This window comes from Lineus longissimus, chromosome 18 (genome assembly GCF_910592395.1).
Source record: "Lineus longissimus chromosome 18, tnLinLong1.2, whole genome shotgun sequence".
NCBI lineage: Eukaryota > Metazoa > Nemertea > Pilidiophora > Heteronemertea > Lineidae > Lineus > Lineus longissimus.
The window spans coordinates 13,688,060-13,705,320 of NC_088325.1; the positions used below are offsets into that span (position 1 = coordinate 13,688,060).

General features: G+C 42.3%; 2 protein-coding genes across 10 annotated transcripts; both read right to left on the reverse strand.

The window, feature by feature from the left end:
- Positions 1-4,160: 4,160 nt before the first annotated feature.
- LOC135502079 (zinc finger protein 431-like) lies at positions 4,161-13,014 on the reverse strand. Of its 9 annotated transcripts, none has more exons than XM_064794610.1 (5): positions 12,954-13,014; positions 11,936-12,667; positions 11,541-11,580; positions 9,025-10,029; positions 7,674-8,597 (listed from the first exon to the last, which is right to left on the reverse strand). In XM_064794610.1, the coding sequence occupies exons 2-5, from the start codon at positions 12,614-12,616 to the stop codon at positions 7,828-7,830; spliced, it is 2,496 nt and encodes an 831-aa protein (XP_064650680.1). In that variant the 5' UTR covers positions 12,617-12,667; positions 12,954-13,014; the 3' UTR covers positions 7,674-7,827. The 9 variants fall into 9 exon arrangements, with proteins under 9 accessions (XP_064650682.1, XP_064650681.1, XP_064650685.1 ...); XM_064794605.1 differs by having other exon boundaries at positions 11,541-11,583; XM_064794609.1 differs by having other exon boundaries at positions 11,541-11,583; positions 12,919-13,010.
- Positions 13,015-13,762: 748 nt separating this feature from the next.
- LOC135502310 (zinc finger protein ZFP2-like) lies at positions 13,763-17,120 on the reverse strand. Its single transcript, XM_064795032.1, has 3 exons — positions 15,979-17,120; positions 15,626-15,662; positions 13,763-15,306 (listed from the first exon to the last, which is right to left on the reverse strand). Exons 1-3 carry the CDS (start codon positions 16,630-16,632, stop codon positions 13,997-13,999), a joined length of 2,001 nt encoding a protein of 666 aa, XP_064651102.1. The 5' UTR covers positions 16,633-17,120; the 3' UTR covers positions 13,763-13,996.
- Between the last annotated feature and the right edge of the window lie 141 nt (positions 17,121-17,261).

The following is a 17,261-nucleotide window of genomic DNA, read 5'->3' on the forward strand; positions in this document are numbered from 1 at the left end:
AAAGTTTTTATGATCATGTTTATGATGACATCAACTGAGAAGCAGTAAAGATGTAGAGCGGGTGTTTAGATGCTTCTGATAGTGTCTGCAAGGCGCGTGGATGGATTGTGTAGGAAAGGAAGAGGCCAAACATCTAAGATAATGGTGAACACCGGAGAAGAATGATTCAAATATGTAACAAATGTGAGACGTACATGTAATGGAAGTCAGATTTGAACAAAGAATACTCAAAAAATAGTAAAAATACAACACACTCTTTTAAAGTCGAAGAGCATTCAGACTATCTTTCAGAACCTAATGAAATCCTGGTACGATATCACCCTGAGCGCACAATTCATTCATAGATAGTTTAATGACTCTGTCGCCGAAAGGCTTGGAACGTGTGTCGCCGCAAGGCTTGTTTACACCTTGACCCACCTGTATCAGTATTACAACATGGCGTCATACAATCACCAGCTTTGTGGGGGGGGGGGGGGGCAGCACAAAGGGTGTTTTGCCCCCCCCCCCGAACACAAGCTAGCTATGCCCCTGATATTGCATTGTCTTCAACTGGCATCCCAACTACTAGGCATCCTTTTAAAGTCAACTAATTTCTTTCGGACTAACATTGATTACGGTTGCTCAGTTAGAGTACCTAACTCGATAAAGGGACTTGGCGATCTCGAAGCTTGAATATTATGCATTCCATTTCCGTCATCCAGATCATTTTTCCTTCCTCACTGGGCGACAGGACGAGGCCAGTCCACTGCGCCCGGAGTGTTTGTGGGTGAAAATGCCGACACTATGCAGCCAGGAAAAGACCAACAGTACGCAGCCACCGGTGATGTTGAGGATAGGTTCGGGAGATATTCCATTAACAACAGGATTAGTTCAGATTCCACAGCTCGAGGCAATGATTAATAAACAAACAAGTTATGTTTTTACAAACATTACCAGCTTCAGCATCGAACCTGGTGAGGATCTTTCTAAAATTATTTCAGAAATGAGAAATACTTAAAGGCTTACGCCGCTCGTGTACCTTGTTTTTGTGTGTGCCACAAGTAAAAAGAGTAAATATCCACACGTACTGGCACCAATCATGTCAGTTCTGACAAAACCCACTGCTTGGAATACCTGCAGGGGAATTTTTGCGGCCACTCTCGGCATATTAAGATGGTGATGTAGGCAAACTTTAAAACAAGGCTTGGAGTAACCATTGGCTGGTACTCTAAGACCATACTGAACTTCTAGCGGTATTGCCTCCGTAGCATCCGCCCATAGGCCTACCCGTTGTCTGGAAGCAGAGTAATGTCAATACATTGAGGGCCAGTATGAACTCTGAGGGCTAACACATCTCTTGCCCGTGGATTCATCACCGGGAGCCATCTGTTCATTAAGGATGTTTTATCATCTTACCGAGCTATCATCAGGTGAGATTTATTGGTGTTCAGTAATCGATCATGAGAAGGATAGGAATGTTCGTGCGAATAGGTTGGTGTAGGCGCGGGAATTGGTACCGTACCTTCGCACGCATGACGCAGATATTCGCAAAGCCACCGACATGACCGGCCCTTGTTCATCCTCCTTAACTTTAGAACGTTGCTTTATATTAGCTTTGATCAGTACCCCTGCCCCAGCTCTGCCAGTGGTCCCCCTTTTAAACTAGACTGTAGACAGCAGCCAGGTGGGCCAGACTTAGTCACGATTAGAAGGGAGAAAATCACGCAACAAACCGAAAGGAGTTTCCAATGAACTTTGTGCCGAGGTCGCACTCACGTCAAAGTCACCGGGATTGGCAGCCTGGTGGGCGTATTGGGCCGAACAGCGTGTCGACAAGATAACGCATGATGAGCGCTGTTCAGTGGGAGCATGGCTTCATGCTTGTTTAAGGATGCCTCACCTGGGAGAACCTGGGTTGGAATGTAGGTAAAACAGATAGCAGACGATCCGTGTGATTCCATGAGAATGGCAATGCATGTCGGTGTAGAAGTTTGAAATGTCCAAGGATAGAATGTCCCAGATATGATTTTTTCTCTCTGAGGTATTGACAGTGACTTTATCATGGTCAGTCTTTGTAAAAAAAGTCACAAACTAGAGGATCAATGACGGTTTACGACACTTCGTCTGCCTGCTGTGCGCAACACTGTCAACAGTGCATAGTTTGTGACTCTGTCGCATCATTGCCAAATTTCGTCACTATGACGACGTGACCGATTCTCTTGTCTCTTCTAGGACGACCACTTGCTTGGTGTATGTCCCAGAATTTTAGTGGTTTTGGAATGTAGAGGATGGTTTTTGTGGTGGATCCCCTATGGTTGTGACTGCCTTCAGATTTATTCATGATAAAAGGACCTTGCACGCCGTCACCAGCCTCGGTATTCAGGTGCTGTTTTGCGGGACGCAGCACATGTATAATAATCAAATAACCAGTCCTATATTTGAAGTTATGATGTTTATTATTTGTGATGAGAACAAACAAAATATATTGAAATGTCACAGTCTCTGTTTAAATGCCTACGCCTTTCGTGTACAGTGTTTTCGGGTGTTCCTTGGGCCTATCGATTTACGTACAGTTCAATGTTTTTTTTCAGTGTGGATACGTTTATGACTGAGCAAATTACTGCTATTTTTAAATGCTTTATCACACTGGTCACACTCATATGGTCTCTCTTCCGAGTGAACCAAATAGTGCGACTTCAACCCGCTTCTTCTGTGGAATGTCTTGTCACACATGTCACACCGAAATGGTTTCTCTCCAGTATGAATACGTTTATGCATTATCAATTTACTACTGTGTATGAATGCTTTATCACACTGATCACAAACAAATGGTCTTTCTCCTGTATGAATACGCTTATGCTGAATGAGCGAGCTACTCTGTGTGAATGTTTTATCACACTGGTCACAGCGAAATGGTCTTTCTCCTGTATGGATACGTATGTGCTGGCTAAGTGAACTACTGTCTCCAAAACATTGGTCACAGTAATCACAATTAAAAGGTTTTTCACCAGTGTGAATACGCTCATGTCTGACCAAAGATTCCCTTTGAGTAAAAGATTTGTCACACTGGTCACATCTGAATGTTTTTTCTCCAGTATGAATAAGCTGATGTCTGACGAGAGAACTTTTCTGGGCGAATGCTTTATTACAAAACGCACAAATATACTGTTTCAATCCTGTGTGGAGGATTTTATGTCTGTTGAGGTTGCCCATAGTTTGAAATATTTGGTTGCACTCGTCACAAACGTAAATCTGAGTGGAACTCGGGAGCGGATGTTTGGTCGTTCCAGATGTTCGTTTCTCAGAAGCAGACGCTTGCTTGGGCAACCCAGATGTCTCCTGATTGGAAGATCGTGATGATATCCAGATGTCATCGTGTTGGAGGTCGTCAGATGACACTGCAATTAGAAGAAGAAAAGAAAGGTTGAAACAGGTGTGGACCGCATTTGGTACGGTTGCCTAGAGATGGCACCTCAGGGAAAAGAAGCAGGGCTGAACCATGGACAAACTAGCAACGTCCCACAAAGGCTCTTCATGTCACTGCTCTGGAACTCGAGTGCAGCGACCAGTCCGACCTGGAGAATTGGCCATAGACGGACAAAACTTGAAGCGACTCGTGGGCGCCCAGTGCTCCAGTCGGAGGGAAGAGGTGCAAACGGGTTTCGCACCTGCAAATCTCGAGTCGGGTAGTTCTCCACTGAATTACTAGAGGCCGTTCAGGAGAATTCAGAAAACAATTCGGGGACAACCAGGGCATTTTCGGAGGGGAGTTAGCCACCAACAACATGGAGAATATGTACATGACTTGTGGCTGATCTATATGTTCGTTGTATATGCTGCCAATGCAGACATTGCTATGCACCAGCCAAATACCAGATTGACTGGCTGTACCCCCCCTCTTAGAGAATAGGCAAGGCCGCATTTCGTAAGTGTCCCAGACTATTCGTTAGGCACACTGAAAAAGCCAAGGGTCCAGAAGCCAGCAGTCGATCTTATTTTTCATGTGATTTGTGCTTTGTTGACTAGGAGACTTTGACATGTCTGAAGACCTGATTAGTGGTACATCAGTCAGATAAGAGGAATATCCTGTTGACTCCAACTCAGATGTTTCTGGGATCACAATAAAAAGAAGACAATTGTATTCTTACATATGTTTATTCTTATAATTGTTATGTCACAACACAGAATACAACCTTATGCAGTTATAATAGAATGGGATGTAATAGACTACTAGTACGTACATTGAGAATGAACATTCGAGAGCGGATGTTGGACTTTGGTGATGTTTCATCATAGTTTTGTGCTCCCCAAACTAGTATACAAGGGCTGGCTTTGTATCCTGCAAGGGCTGGACGATTGTAAGGCCTGGAGATAGCTGATGATACGTGATCTGGTTAAACAGGTGGTCTCTAAGTGAAAGAGCTGAGGGCAGTGCCAGCAGGTGATACAGAGGTTAGACGAATGGGGTGATTCAGAGCACAGGGGAAGGGGTGGTTCAGAGCAAAGGGAAAGGGGTGGTACAGCGCCTGGGTGCTATGGATTCTTGTGGGACAGCATATGACGCGCCAGACCAGTGGCTTGTCGAAAATCTTGACCACATTCAAAGCAGATGAATGGTCTTTCTCCTGTATGAATACGCTGATGTTCGGCAAGATTCCCTTTCTGTGTGAACGTCTTGTCACACTGGTCACACTTGAATGGTCTCTCTCCCGAATGAATACGGATATGCTGAACAAGGTGACTCTGCCTCGCAAATGTTTTTTCACAGAAATCACAACGAAATGATTTTTCTCCTGAATGAGACAACATGTGACGTGTCAGTGCAGATGCTTGAGTGAATGCTTTACCACACTGGACACATTCAAATGGTTTCTCACCTGTATGAATACGTTTATGGGCCACAAGGTTTGCCTTCTGTATAAAAGCCTGATCACACTGGTCACATTTATATGGTTTTTCTCCAGTATGAATACGTTTGTGTTCAACAAGATGACTCTGACTAGACAACGCTTTATCACAAAGATCACATTTGAACAACTTTTCTCCTGTGTGTGACACCATGTGACGAGTAAGACCATGTGCTTGACGAAATGCTTTTCCACACTGGCGACATTCGAATGGTTTTTCACCAGTATGAATGCGCTGATGCTCAATGAGTTTACCGTGGAACTGGAACATGCTATCACACTGGTCACAAGCAAATGGCTTCTCTGCAATCAGCCCAGCATGACTTTTCAAATGCTGAACCAGATTGCGTTTATTCTTGAATGCTTTATCACACTGGTCACAAGGAAATGGCCTTTCTACTGAATGAGTGCTCTGGTGTTTGTTCAGCTCGCTTCTACGTATAAAAGCTTTATCACACTGGTCACATGCAAATGGTCTTTCACCAGTGTGAATACGTCTATGCCAGGTGAGCTCATTGCGCCATCGAAAAACTTTCTTACACAAGTCACATTCAAAACGTTTTTCTCCAGTATGAATAAGTTTGTGGTCATGTAACTGGTCCCGATTTGGAAATTTTCGACTACACTGGTCACAAGCAAATGGCGTCACACAAATGGTGTTACACACACGACTGTTCTTCAAATGCTGACCCAAATTGCGCTCACTCTTGAAAGTTTTCTCACACTGCCCACAGGCAAACGGCCGTTCTTCCGAATGAACAATCCAATGTCTTTTTAGTTCGTTTTTCCGTTTGAACGTCTGATTACACTGGTCACATGTAAAGGGTCTATCTCCACTATGAATGTGTCTATGTTCTTCAAAGTCCTTATCATTGGTTAACACCTTATCACAAAAGTTACATTTTAACTCATGGACTTGCTTATGCCAGATAAGTTCAGTGAACCACTTGAATTCTTTGTTACATATCGAACAACAGTAAGGTGTTTCTTCGGAATAAGTAGTCTCAGATTCTCCAGTATCTGTCGACTTTGCCACTGCGGTTCCGACATGCTCAATGATAAGTGTCTTAGAAGTCGTCACTTGTTGACCACTTTTGTTCGAAGGATTGTCCAATGTCTGTATCATCTCAGCAGCACTGTCACATTTCATCAGACCCTCATAGACTCCCGATGAAACTGCAAGTAGAACAAGGCAGAGGTGAACTTGAGAAAACTAGTGTGATCTCTATTAGGACTGAGATGGTTAGCAGAGACACCTATCAGGCAATTTTCAAACATCAATCCAGCCCACCTCATTTCTGCCTGTAATGCCCCTTTAAAAAGATTAATCCTGAAGGAAATGTATTTTCCCAAAGAATATCACTTTCGACAGACCTTATGGGGGTTGCCAAGTTCTTTTGACCACAACATGTTTTATCAAGATGGCAAACACACCCAGTATAAACATTACAAGGCTAAGGTTGGTTATATGTGACCGCCTGGTACCACCCAATGATGTTGTAGTTCCCAGACTCCCCACTGGTACATCAGACACTTGGACCCATTGGCATGGTGGCCAGCAGTGTTACCCAATAGTCTATGTGGCTCCTCAAATGATTTTCCTGTCTTGTGTCTACTGCTTTTCCCCATCATCGAGATTTATCGTCACCGAGTAACCCTCGTATCGATGCACTATTTCTTTATGCCGATTGAGAGCATCCTTTCGCACGAATGTTTTATCACACTGGTCACAGGCAAATGGCCTTTCTGCAGTATGAATAAGTCTATGGCGCTCAAGAGCACTCGCCCAAATGAATGATTTATCACACTGGTCACATTTACATGGTCTTTCTCCTCTATGACAACGTAAGTGATGATTCAGCGTATTTTTCAATTTGAATGTTTTATTACACTGATCACAAGCAAATGGTCTTTCACCAGTATGGATGGATTTATGCTGAGAAAGGGTACTCTCGTGATCAAATATTCTACCACACACGTCACATGCAAGTGGGACTTCTCTATGAATGCGTCTATGCTGATTAAGATTACCCTTCTGCTTGAATGTCTTATCACACTGGTCACAAGCATGTGGTCTATCTCCATGAGTCAATTTATGCTGACACAGCGCATAATCGTCTTCGAATATTTCATCACACTTGTCACATTCAAGAGGTTGCGAGTCTGAATGTTTGATATGAATACGTTCGTGCCGGGACAGATTACTCATATTTGCGAATGATTTGTCACACTGGCCACACACAAATCGCTGTTCTCCAGTAATATGAGTCAATCTATGCTTAGAAAGAATCGTCTTATCACTGAACCTTTTGATACACTGGTCACACGCAAATGGCTTTTCTCCTGTATGAATACGCTCATGTCGTTTCAGATAACGTTTTTCTGTAAATTCCCGGCCACAATCCAAACACTTGTGAGACTTGTTTTTCTCCGTGGTATTCCGATGTTCCCTTGAATGTTCAGAGGACTGGCGATGGCCTATTTTGGAACTCTCTGACTTAAATCCACCCCTATTATCAACTGATGAAACTGCAAATAGAATAAGAGCTAATCTAAGAAGGCTTGCTACGACTCGGTGACATTTCATGTTTGTATTGGCCAACAGAACCTCCCAAGGACATCCATATTTCTGAGACAATGGACCTGGGTGGAGCGGTAGGGAACCAGTCGGGAAACTGAGTAGGGATTAAGCCCGGGCTCCACAGAACACTTTCTGGGGCTTCAAAAAGTGGCCACAAAGTGAGAATTGAACTCATAAAAAACATAACTAACTTTTAGTCCCAAACTTTATTCGCTGCTTCATCTTATACATGTAATACATTTACATTATCTAAATAACAGTTCGTTTCTGTCTCAAAAGATCGCCACTCCCCATGAAGGTCTTTCTGGAGCTTGTAAGTGTCAATTCAAGGCCCTACTCTTTTTGAGTCAACACTGGTCTTTATCTTGTGTGTTGATACTTATGCTTATTGAGTGCACTACTCTGTGTGAATGCTTTATCACACCGGTCACATTTATATGGTCTTTCCCCTGTATGAATACGCCTATGTCTGGTCCGATCACTATTGGATATAAAAGTTTTATCACACAAGTCACAAGCATATGGTCTTTCTCCTGTGTGAATCATTTTATGTTTGGTAAAATAAGTTCCGTCTGAAAATGCTTCATTACACTGGTCACATCTGAATGGTTTTTCTCCCGTATGAATACGCTGATGCACTGTGAGATGAGATTTATAAGCAAAGTCTTTGTCGCACTGGTCGCACTTAAATGGTCTTTCTCCTGTGTGAATACGATTATGTCTGGCCCGATCACTACTAGTGATGAAGGTTTTATCACACTGATCACAAGGATATGGTCTTTCTCCTGTGTGAGTTGTTTTGTGTCGTGAAAGATTAGTTCTGTGTGTAAAATCCCGGTCACACTCGTCACATTTGAATGGCCTTTCACCAGTGTGGCTTCGCTTATGATATCTTAAGTTATTACTATGGTTGAATGACTTATCACACAGGTCACATTTGAAAGGCTTCACTCCGCACTTATGAGATTCAAGCAATCCTTTCCACGGGAACGTCGCGTTACATCTTTCACATTTGTGACCTTTTTTCTTGTCCTTTTTGACTAAGGTGTTTCCTGTTTTGACTGAAGACAGGTGGGACTTGATTGTAGCATGCGTACAATTGGTCTCGACACGCAAACCAGAAGATGAAACTGCAAAATATAACAGAGAATGTGTGTTATACAGTCATCTGGGAAGTCTAGTACAGTCGACTTTTCAAAAGCGTTTTTGATCTGGAAATCCAAATTTACAGTTACACCCCCAGTTACCCGTACTCATTTGGGGGTGATTCTTTCACCACTTTGCCCTCTCTGTCATGGACACTTTTATGATAAATCAGACTACTTTTTAGCGCAAACACTTTATCACACCGGTCACATTTGAATGGTTTTTCTCCAGTATGAATACGCTGATGTTCGAGAAGACCCCAGCTTCGTGTGTAAGACTTATCACACTGGTCACACTGGAATGGTCTTTCGCCAGTATGAGAGCGTTTATGTTGATATAGTGTACTCATCTGCTTGAACGTTTTATCACATTCGCTACAAGCAAATGGTCTTTCGATAGAATGAATATTACGTTTATGCTGAGAAACTTCACTACTCCATGCAAACGTTTTGTCACACTGGTCACAGGCAAATGGTCTCTGACCAGTATGAGTAAATCTATGCTGATACAAAGTACTACTTTGCTTGAATGTTTTATCACACTGATCACACGCATACGGCCTTTCCTCAGAATGAATTCGTCGATGTCTGCCAAGATCGCCACTGCAGACAAAGATCTTATCACACTGGTCACAGGCATAAGGTCTTTCTCCAGTATGAACCCGTTTGTGTTTTGTCAAATCATTACTGTACGCGAATGTTTTACCGCACTGGTCACAGGCGAATGGTTTTTCTCCTGTATGGATTTGTAAGTGCCGGCTCAGGTTGCTACTCTTTTTGAATGCCTTGCCACATACATCGCACTTGTAGCCAGGTATTCCTCCTGAATGGACATTGCGTTGATGCTGATAGAGCGCGCTACTCTGCGTGAAGGTTTTATCACACAGGTCACAGCGAAACACTGGTCTTTCTCCTGTGTGTTGATACTTATGCTTAGAGAGTGCACTACTCTGTGTGAATGCTTTATCACACTGGTCACATTTAAATGGTCTTTCCCCTGTATGAATACGCCTATGTCTGGTCCGATCACTATTGGATATAAAAGTTTTATCGCACTGGTCACAGGTGTATGGTCTTTCTCCTGTGTGAACCATTTTATGTCGTGTAAGATAAGTTCGGTGCGAAAATACTTCATCACACTGGTCACATGTGAAAGGTTTTTCCCCTGTGTGGCTTCGTCTGTGATATTTCAAGTTATTACTATGGTTGAATGACTTATCACACTGGTCACATTTGAAAGGTTTCACTCCGCACTTATGAGATTCAAGCAATCCTTTCCATGGGAATGTTGTGTTACATCTTTTGCACTTATGTGCTTTATTCTTGTCCTGTTTGTTCCCTGTTTCAACCGAAGACAGTTGGGACCGGGTTACAGAATGCGGATAATTGGCCTCGACACGCCAACCAGAAGATGAAACTGCAAAATATAACGGAGAACGCCTAAATAGCAGTTGTTATTGAGGTCTCAGTCTAGTGCCTTCGCAACAGGGGCAGTCATAAACTCATGATGGTCCCCGTAACTGGTAAAATCCTTTGTTGATCCGTCCCTAGGTTGATTTTCTAGGGCACACTTCCTCTTTTCCTGTGTATCAGTGTATCACTGTCAGGGTGAGACAACATAACTCAATTCAGTGATGGAAATCCGGTGCCCCATGCATGCATTCCTTGATGGCTGCTGAGAATGGAATCCGACTGGCATCTAACTGGTGTGCAGCTGTGCATTCATTGTAGAAGGTCAAGCTACCTCATAGTATCTTCGTGTAGGCCGGGATTGAACTCGACGACTGGTTTTTCTCATGCTTTGCTCTTGGTCACAATTGGTTGGTGTCAGATTCTACTCCCTCAGATCTGTTACTGCAATAGTGTGGACCTCATGTGTCCGAAAAATGCTGCAACACAGAACAAGACCAAGGTTTCCCAGTCTGCTTTGCCAGGCCGCCCTTCAGCACCGAAAAAAATGTCATGAACTTTGAGCATCATCAAATGCTTCCTGACGGAGAGACAAGAACAATACGTCTTCCAAATTCAATTTATGTATCCTCAAGGAAGTACTATATGTTGTTTGTCACTGGTGACAACATAGTCATGTAAACTGAACTAAAGGATCATCACAAATTTTACCCGGTGCCAAAAAAATGGGGGACATGGATATATTGCAGTGCAAGTCAACAATGAATCACACAGGTGCGTATTTGATCCCTTTACACATTACTTAAAACCCGATTCTTACTGGCATCAAGCAAATTTTAGGAAGGAACCTTTCAACATTAGAATTGACTAGTATTTGCACTCCTTTGAAGACTTTGAAGAATCAGTTTTGCCATGGCAGAAATTTGGACAGAATTGTCCAACAACTTTTCTGACAAGGCTGTGTGGCTTTCATAATATGCACAACTAAAGTACATGAAGGACATGTAGATATTCTTACAGTAATCTATGCACCTGGTATACACTTCTTGAATAGCTTGTGCCAATTCCTGCCAATCAGGGTGCTTCACTGTTCTCAAAGGAGTATTTGAACTTGAATGAGAATTTGGTTCCTAAACATGCATAAAAATTCAAAGTGCAAAGACTATAGATCACTAAGCCTGAGCCATTTGCAGCAAAATACATGTACAGTGGAACCTCCCTTAGCGGACACCTCTGAATTAAGGACAACCTCTCTATCAAGGACACTAGTTATGGTCCCAAATTGGTTGTTTTAATTCAATTTGACCTCTGTAATCAGGACACCTCTCTATTAAGGACAGCACTTGTCAGTCCCGAGGGTGTCCTTGATGGAGAGGTTCTGCTGTACTAACAAAATTTCCCAGCCATGGTAGGCTCTTTTGTGCAGTGCTCTTTTCTCATGAAATGGACTATACATGTTGTTCTGGAATCATACTCTTTATTCTTGATACAGTCATTGAGTTTGAAGAAGCAACTTACCAGTGTCATCTCCAGCTTGATTGTCTTGGTTCAAACACATCTGCTGAAATGTTTTTGAGAAACCATTTTACACTCAACTATATTCATAAAAACCCTGGAATAGGGAGCTTTCAAACTTCATTTGTGATAAAGTATCTTTAATGCAGAAGCTGTTTATCTTTGAACATGTTGATGAAATTCTAAGTCCACATTCAAAACGATGCATTGAAATCTATACAAGGAAGTCTCAAAAACTGAACTGAGACTATTTGGCAATCAAATCTGACCCAGAGATCAGTTTAGTCTTTGATTTGATTCCTGGATGTGTTTCTAGAAAGATGAGACGTACATTGTATTTTTGTTCTTAGGCCAAATGTGCAAAAGATGCTTTTGACAGTCAGGCCAAACGAACTTACATCATCATCAGCCACGCTGGCATCGTTACTACTCCCGTCTATGTCTTCCTCTGCAGGCTCCTCTTTCACGACTCCACTCTGCACAGGATGGAGCGGGTCTTCAACATCGATTCTCAACAGACCCCGGTTCCCAGCTGCTGGTATGAGGCACACAGGAACAGGCCCTGCTGAAGGTAGCAACTCATTTCCTTCTCCCTGCCACTCACCAGCTGGTGCCCCGTAAGGATAAGAGCTTGCTGATGAACTTGGCTCATCATAGTAGTCATCAGCAGGTTCCGTTTTGATTGTAACATTATCCTGAGCACTAGACTCCTCAAACTCAGACTCTGAGCTTGGAGTCTCTGTTTTAGTCAACTCAGTTCCGTAGTCATTGAAATCATCTGATGCACCCTCTGTGCAGTAAAAAGTCTTACTAATGTCACTCACTGTGTCAACATCTGGTTCTGCCTTTATGCGAATGTTTGAACTGAACGTATCACCAGAGTCAAATTCAGATTCGAAGTTTGAACTGAACTGGTTACTAGATGGACCAAGAGACTGATCTTGCTCAGATGAATCATCCAATTTGTGGGCAAGTTCTTCCGGTTCGTTCTTGACCACACATCCCTGGCCCTGCTCAAGCTCCCTGACCTCATACAGTCCATGATGTTGATCATCAAGTTCAGAGCTAACAACATCCATACCAAAGCTCTACCTGGGCTTCGTTAGATATCCAACCAGGGTTCAAGACGTCTGCAAAAAGAAATCTTGAATCAAAACATTGTCACTACTACACTCCAAGAAGTGAAAATAGTCGAATAGACCCTTTAACACCAGGCGGAGGAAGCCTCTGAGGGCCCAAACAGTGGCTTCCTCCGCCTGGTATGTACGTCTGATTCTGAATTGGGTGAATAAAATCAAGAAAGAACTTCAGCACGTCATGGGCATTACTTCTAACGGTGGAATATATTTCCACATTCCAACTGCATAAGTTTCCGAGGTACCTGGCTTTTATTTAACACTAAAATCCAATGTTTACCGAACGAAAATCATCCAAAAAATGAACAAAGAAAAAAAGACGCCATTTAATTATTTGATTTGAGTGAGTCATAAAAAGAAGCCCAACAATAAAAACTAATCTCCCTTATCTTATGATAATAAAACCAAATCTTGACCAAATCAATATCATGATATACAAAATACAATTTTTATCAATAAAGATGCATTCATTAAACTAAACAATAAATTTTGATAAATATAATCAATAATTATTTGCAACGTAGCATTCATGTTGGGATCGTCGTTAAATGCAATAGCTCAGCCGTGATCCACCCGGCGGTTGTCTATGGTGTATGACAAGTGCACAAAAACTGTCCCTAGCCACGGGCATTGCTCTTCCTAAGAAATCCCTTGAACAAGACAGATTGTACGCCCGTAACACAGCATGACTTTGCTTAGATTAAAAGAGAGCATGGACCACTAGAATATTGTATTCCCCAGACAATTCTATCCTTGGCTAAATAAGGAGGACAGAGGAGCAGGAAGAAAAAGGATGTCACAACTGGCCACAACCAGGGAGGTTGTTCAACCCAATTAGAAGACACTCCCACATGAGAACTTTCGTTCCTATTTGCCCGTCCTCAGAACTGGACCAGAGTCAAGTCCACATTGCTCACACTGTCCATTTCCACATTGCCATCATGGGGAGTTTTGTTGATTTGCTACACAGGTGCTTCACCAGACTGGAAACCAGCCTCTCGAGAATTGAAAGGACAGTTCACATCGGAAATAGGAAGCAAAATAACATGTAATCTTTAAGGTCATTTTATTGTCATAATTGGACATACTCCGATAGATTTGATTCAAATTAAGTTTTGGACTTAAAGGAGTTTGTAGACAGGAGTTTGGTAGGTCACATTCAGTTACATGACGTCATTGATAGGGGTTTCTCCTATCTCACAGTACTTTGAAACTCATCATAGTTGTTCCGCTCAATCAAATTAAGCTAAGTTCCCAACCTGATCACCAATTTTACCACCTAGCTCCTGACTATAGACCCCCTTTAAATTTATTTTACACTGGTTACAGCCAAATTTCTCCTGCATGAGTAGCTTCATGGTCAGTAAGTTCCAGCTTGCTTTTGAATACTTCCTCACACAAGTCACACTTGAGTGCGTGTAATTGTCCTCTACCAGTACATGTTAGTTGTTGGTGTCTTGTAAGAGCTGTTATGTGTCTAAACAATACATCACACTGGTCACATCGAAATGGTTTTTCACCAGTATGAATACGCTGATGCACTCCGAGATACCTCTTTGTAGCAAATGCTTTATCGCACTGGTCACATGCGAAAGGTTTTTCGTGACCTCCTGTATGAGCATGTTTATGGTAATTAAGTGCCTGTCCAGTTGTAAATGCTTTATCACACTCGTCACATTGATAACGTCTTTCTCCCGAATGAGTACGCTTATGTAAGGTAAGATGGAAATTCCGCATGTATGCCTTATCGCACTGGTCGCATTTGAATGGTCTTTCTCCAGTATGAATACGCTGATGCTCAATGAGTTTATGTCTCACTAGAAATGCCTTATCACAATATTCACAGGCAAATGGTCTTTCACTAGAATGCCAACGTTTATGTGACGACAGACAGGCTGATGTGGTGAATTTTTTATCGCATTGGTGACAGACATATGGTTTTACTCCTGAATGAAAATGCTTATGATGCGCCAGTTCACTTGGAAAGGTAAATGTTTTATCGCACTGGTCACAGGCAAATGGTTTGTCCTTGGTGTGAACTTTACGCTGATGTATAATCAGGCCAAATTTCCGCTTAAATGTTTTACCACACTGATTACAGGCAAATGGCTTTTCTCCTGTATGGATATGTTTATGTTCAGTGAGGTCACTCTCATTTGGGAATATTTCGTAACAAAAGTCACATTTAAACGTTGTTTCTCCTGCATGTAATGCAACATGCCTGGTGAGTTCATTCCAATAAACAAAAGCTTTATCACACCTGTCACACTTGAATGCCTTTTCGGTTGAGTGAATACTTTGATGGCCAAGGAGTTCACTTTTCAATCTACATGCATGACCACAGTGACTACACACGAAAGGTTTTTCTCCTGTATGAATATGTCGTTTATGAGATCTAAGGCGACTCTTGGTTTTGCATGCTATGTCACACTGGTCACACTTAAATGGTATTTCTTCGACATGAACTAGTTTGTGTCGGACAAGATCACCATTTTTTACATAGGTTTTATCACACTGGTCACAGGTAAATGGCCTTCCTCCACTGAGAGTAGAAAGCTCGTCCTGGCCTCTTGTTGAAGAGCTGTTCATGGCATCAAGACCCTCAAAGACATCACGCTTGCCCAATGATTGATCTGCAGTGAGAAAGAAAGAAATATGATCGTAAAGGGATCAGAATCCCGCATAAACTAGACCCAAGCAGACGATACCAAAACAAAACACTACAGGTCATGCACTCATCAAACCATCTGTAACTTAGATGAATGCAGGCTTATCAGACTCAATTCATTTTCAATTTCACGGGAAAATACTTCTATGAACAAAAAGGAAGTCCGGGCTGCACATATAAAAGGGTCAACAGTTCATTAACATGCAGTAACAAACGTCTTCTTAGGACAAACATGCGATTCAGTGCTGCTTCAGTTTTTGAAATTAAGATGTAAAGCGACTTACCAGCATCATTACCAGGTGGGCTCAAGTACACATCCTGCTGTGATAAGAGAAAGAGAGGTATCAGCCCAGCAGTGGCAACCAAGTAGAAATTGCTCAAGCAGAATTACAGCCAAGGAGGTCAGGACAGAAATACAAGAAATCAGAAAGTTCAATTTTGTTTACAATTTTCATTGCTCCTCTATAGACTGACTGGATCACTTCATCTGTATTTCATTCAATACTTCTTCTTTATTCAATCATACACAGTTATCTACGATGACCAGGACAATGATTGAATGCCTCAGTATTCGGCCCGAGTCCATCCCAGGCTTTAAACAAAGTAACAAGTTGATAGATCCAGTTAACAAACTTACCTTGTCTGTGACAATATCGAAACCACAGGGATTCCCCTCCATCTCTTCCTCTGTTGGTTCATCTTTCACGATTCCACTCTGCACAGGGTGGAGTGGATCCTCAATGTGGATTCTCAACAGACCCCGACTCCCAGGTGCAGGTATCAGATTTACTGGAACAGGCCCTGATGGCGCCTCATCTGGAGGTATGAATGAATCAGCGCTTGTTGATGAACTTGGATGCCCAACAGAGCCAGCAGCAGGTTCTGTTTTGATCTTCGTGTCACCGTGCAAAGCCCAACCAACTTCGCTATCCCCAGTCTTTATTTTCAACTCTGTTTCACTACTGCAATCCGTTGCATGATTCTGCATCTGAGTCTCATGAATCTCACTTGCTGTGTGATCAGCCGGCTCCATTTTATGAATGTTTGAACCGAACTGAGCACCATAGTCCAGCCCTGTTTTAATGTTTGAACTGAACTTATCACAAGAATCCAGCTCTGACTCTGTTTCAATCTTTGGATGGAAATGATCACCAGAATCCACAGAAAGATGTTGTTGTGATGGCTCAACCTTTACAGGAGTCAGTTCTTTGGGATCTGACTTGACACCACCTGGGGACAAATTCAGATCCCCGACCTCAAACACGTCATGACTAACGGGTTTGTTACTCATCTCCTCAGCTCATTCCTGGCTGGCTTCTGTCTGAATCTTCCACAGGCACAAGCGTGTTGTCACTAAAGGGTCCAAGAAGGATGTCTCAGGTCTCCAAAAGAAGACAACAAATAAGTGAATCATGCATCAATCATTGCCCATTCCTCCCTAGGAAGCCTTCAGTTCCTCCAATCCTTCTGGGGAGGGCCTAAAAACACATCCTCCTGTTGTGGTCACTGTCATCAATGATCACGATGATTGAACGTCATGTATTGCAAGTGATGTCATCGTTATGATGACAACTAAATTTTGATTTGATGGCGATATGATGATTTTGAAGGGGCGCATAAGCATGGGTAAGAGTATCTGCAAATGAAAGATTTTTCTTTCTTTTAACCGGGTAATTTTCAGCGGCATTGGAGAACGATTGCACACAAAAATCGTGTGTTTACCAACGAAAAATCAGCCAAAATAAAGAAAGAAAAGCCATACGCCATTTTCTTTTGCGAATTGAGTGAGACATAAAATGAAAGTGTAGAAAATAAAACTTTTTTCTATTATGATAAAAACTATTTAGCTTGACTTTTAAAAATATGTGATATGTTATATGTTCTTGATTGATTGAAAAGGCTATAAAGCCTTAAGTGCGA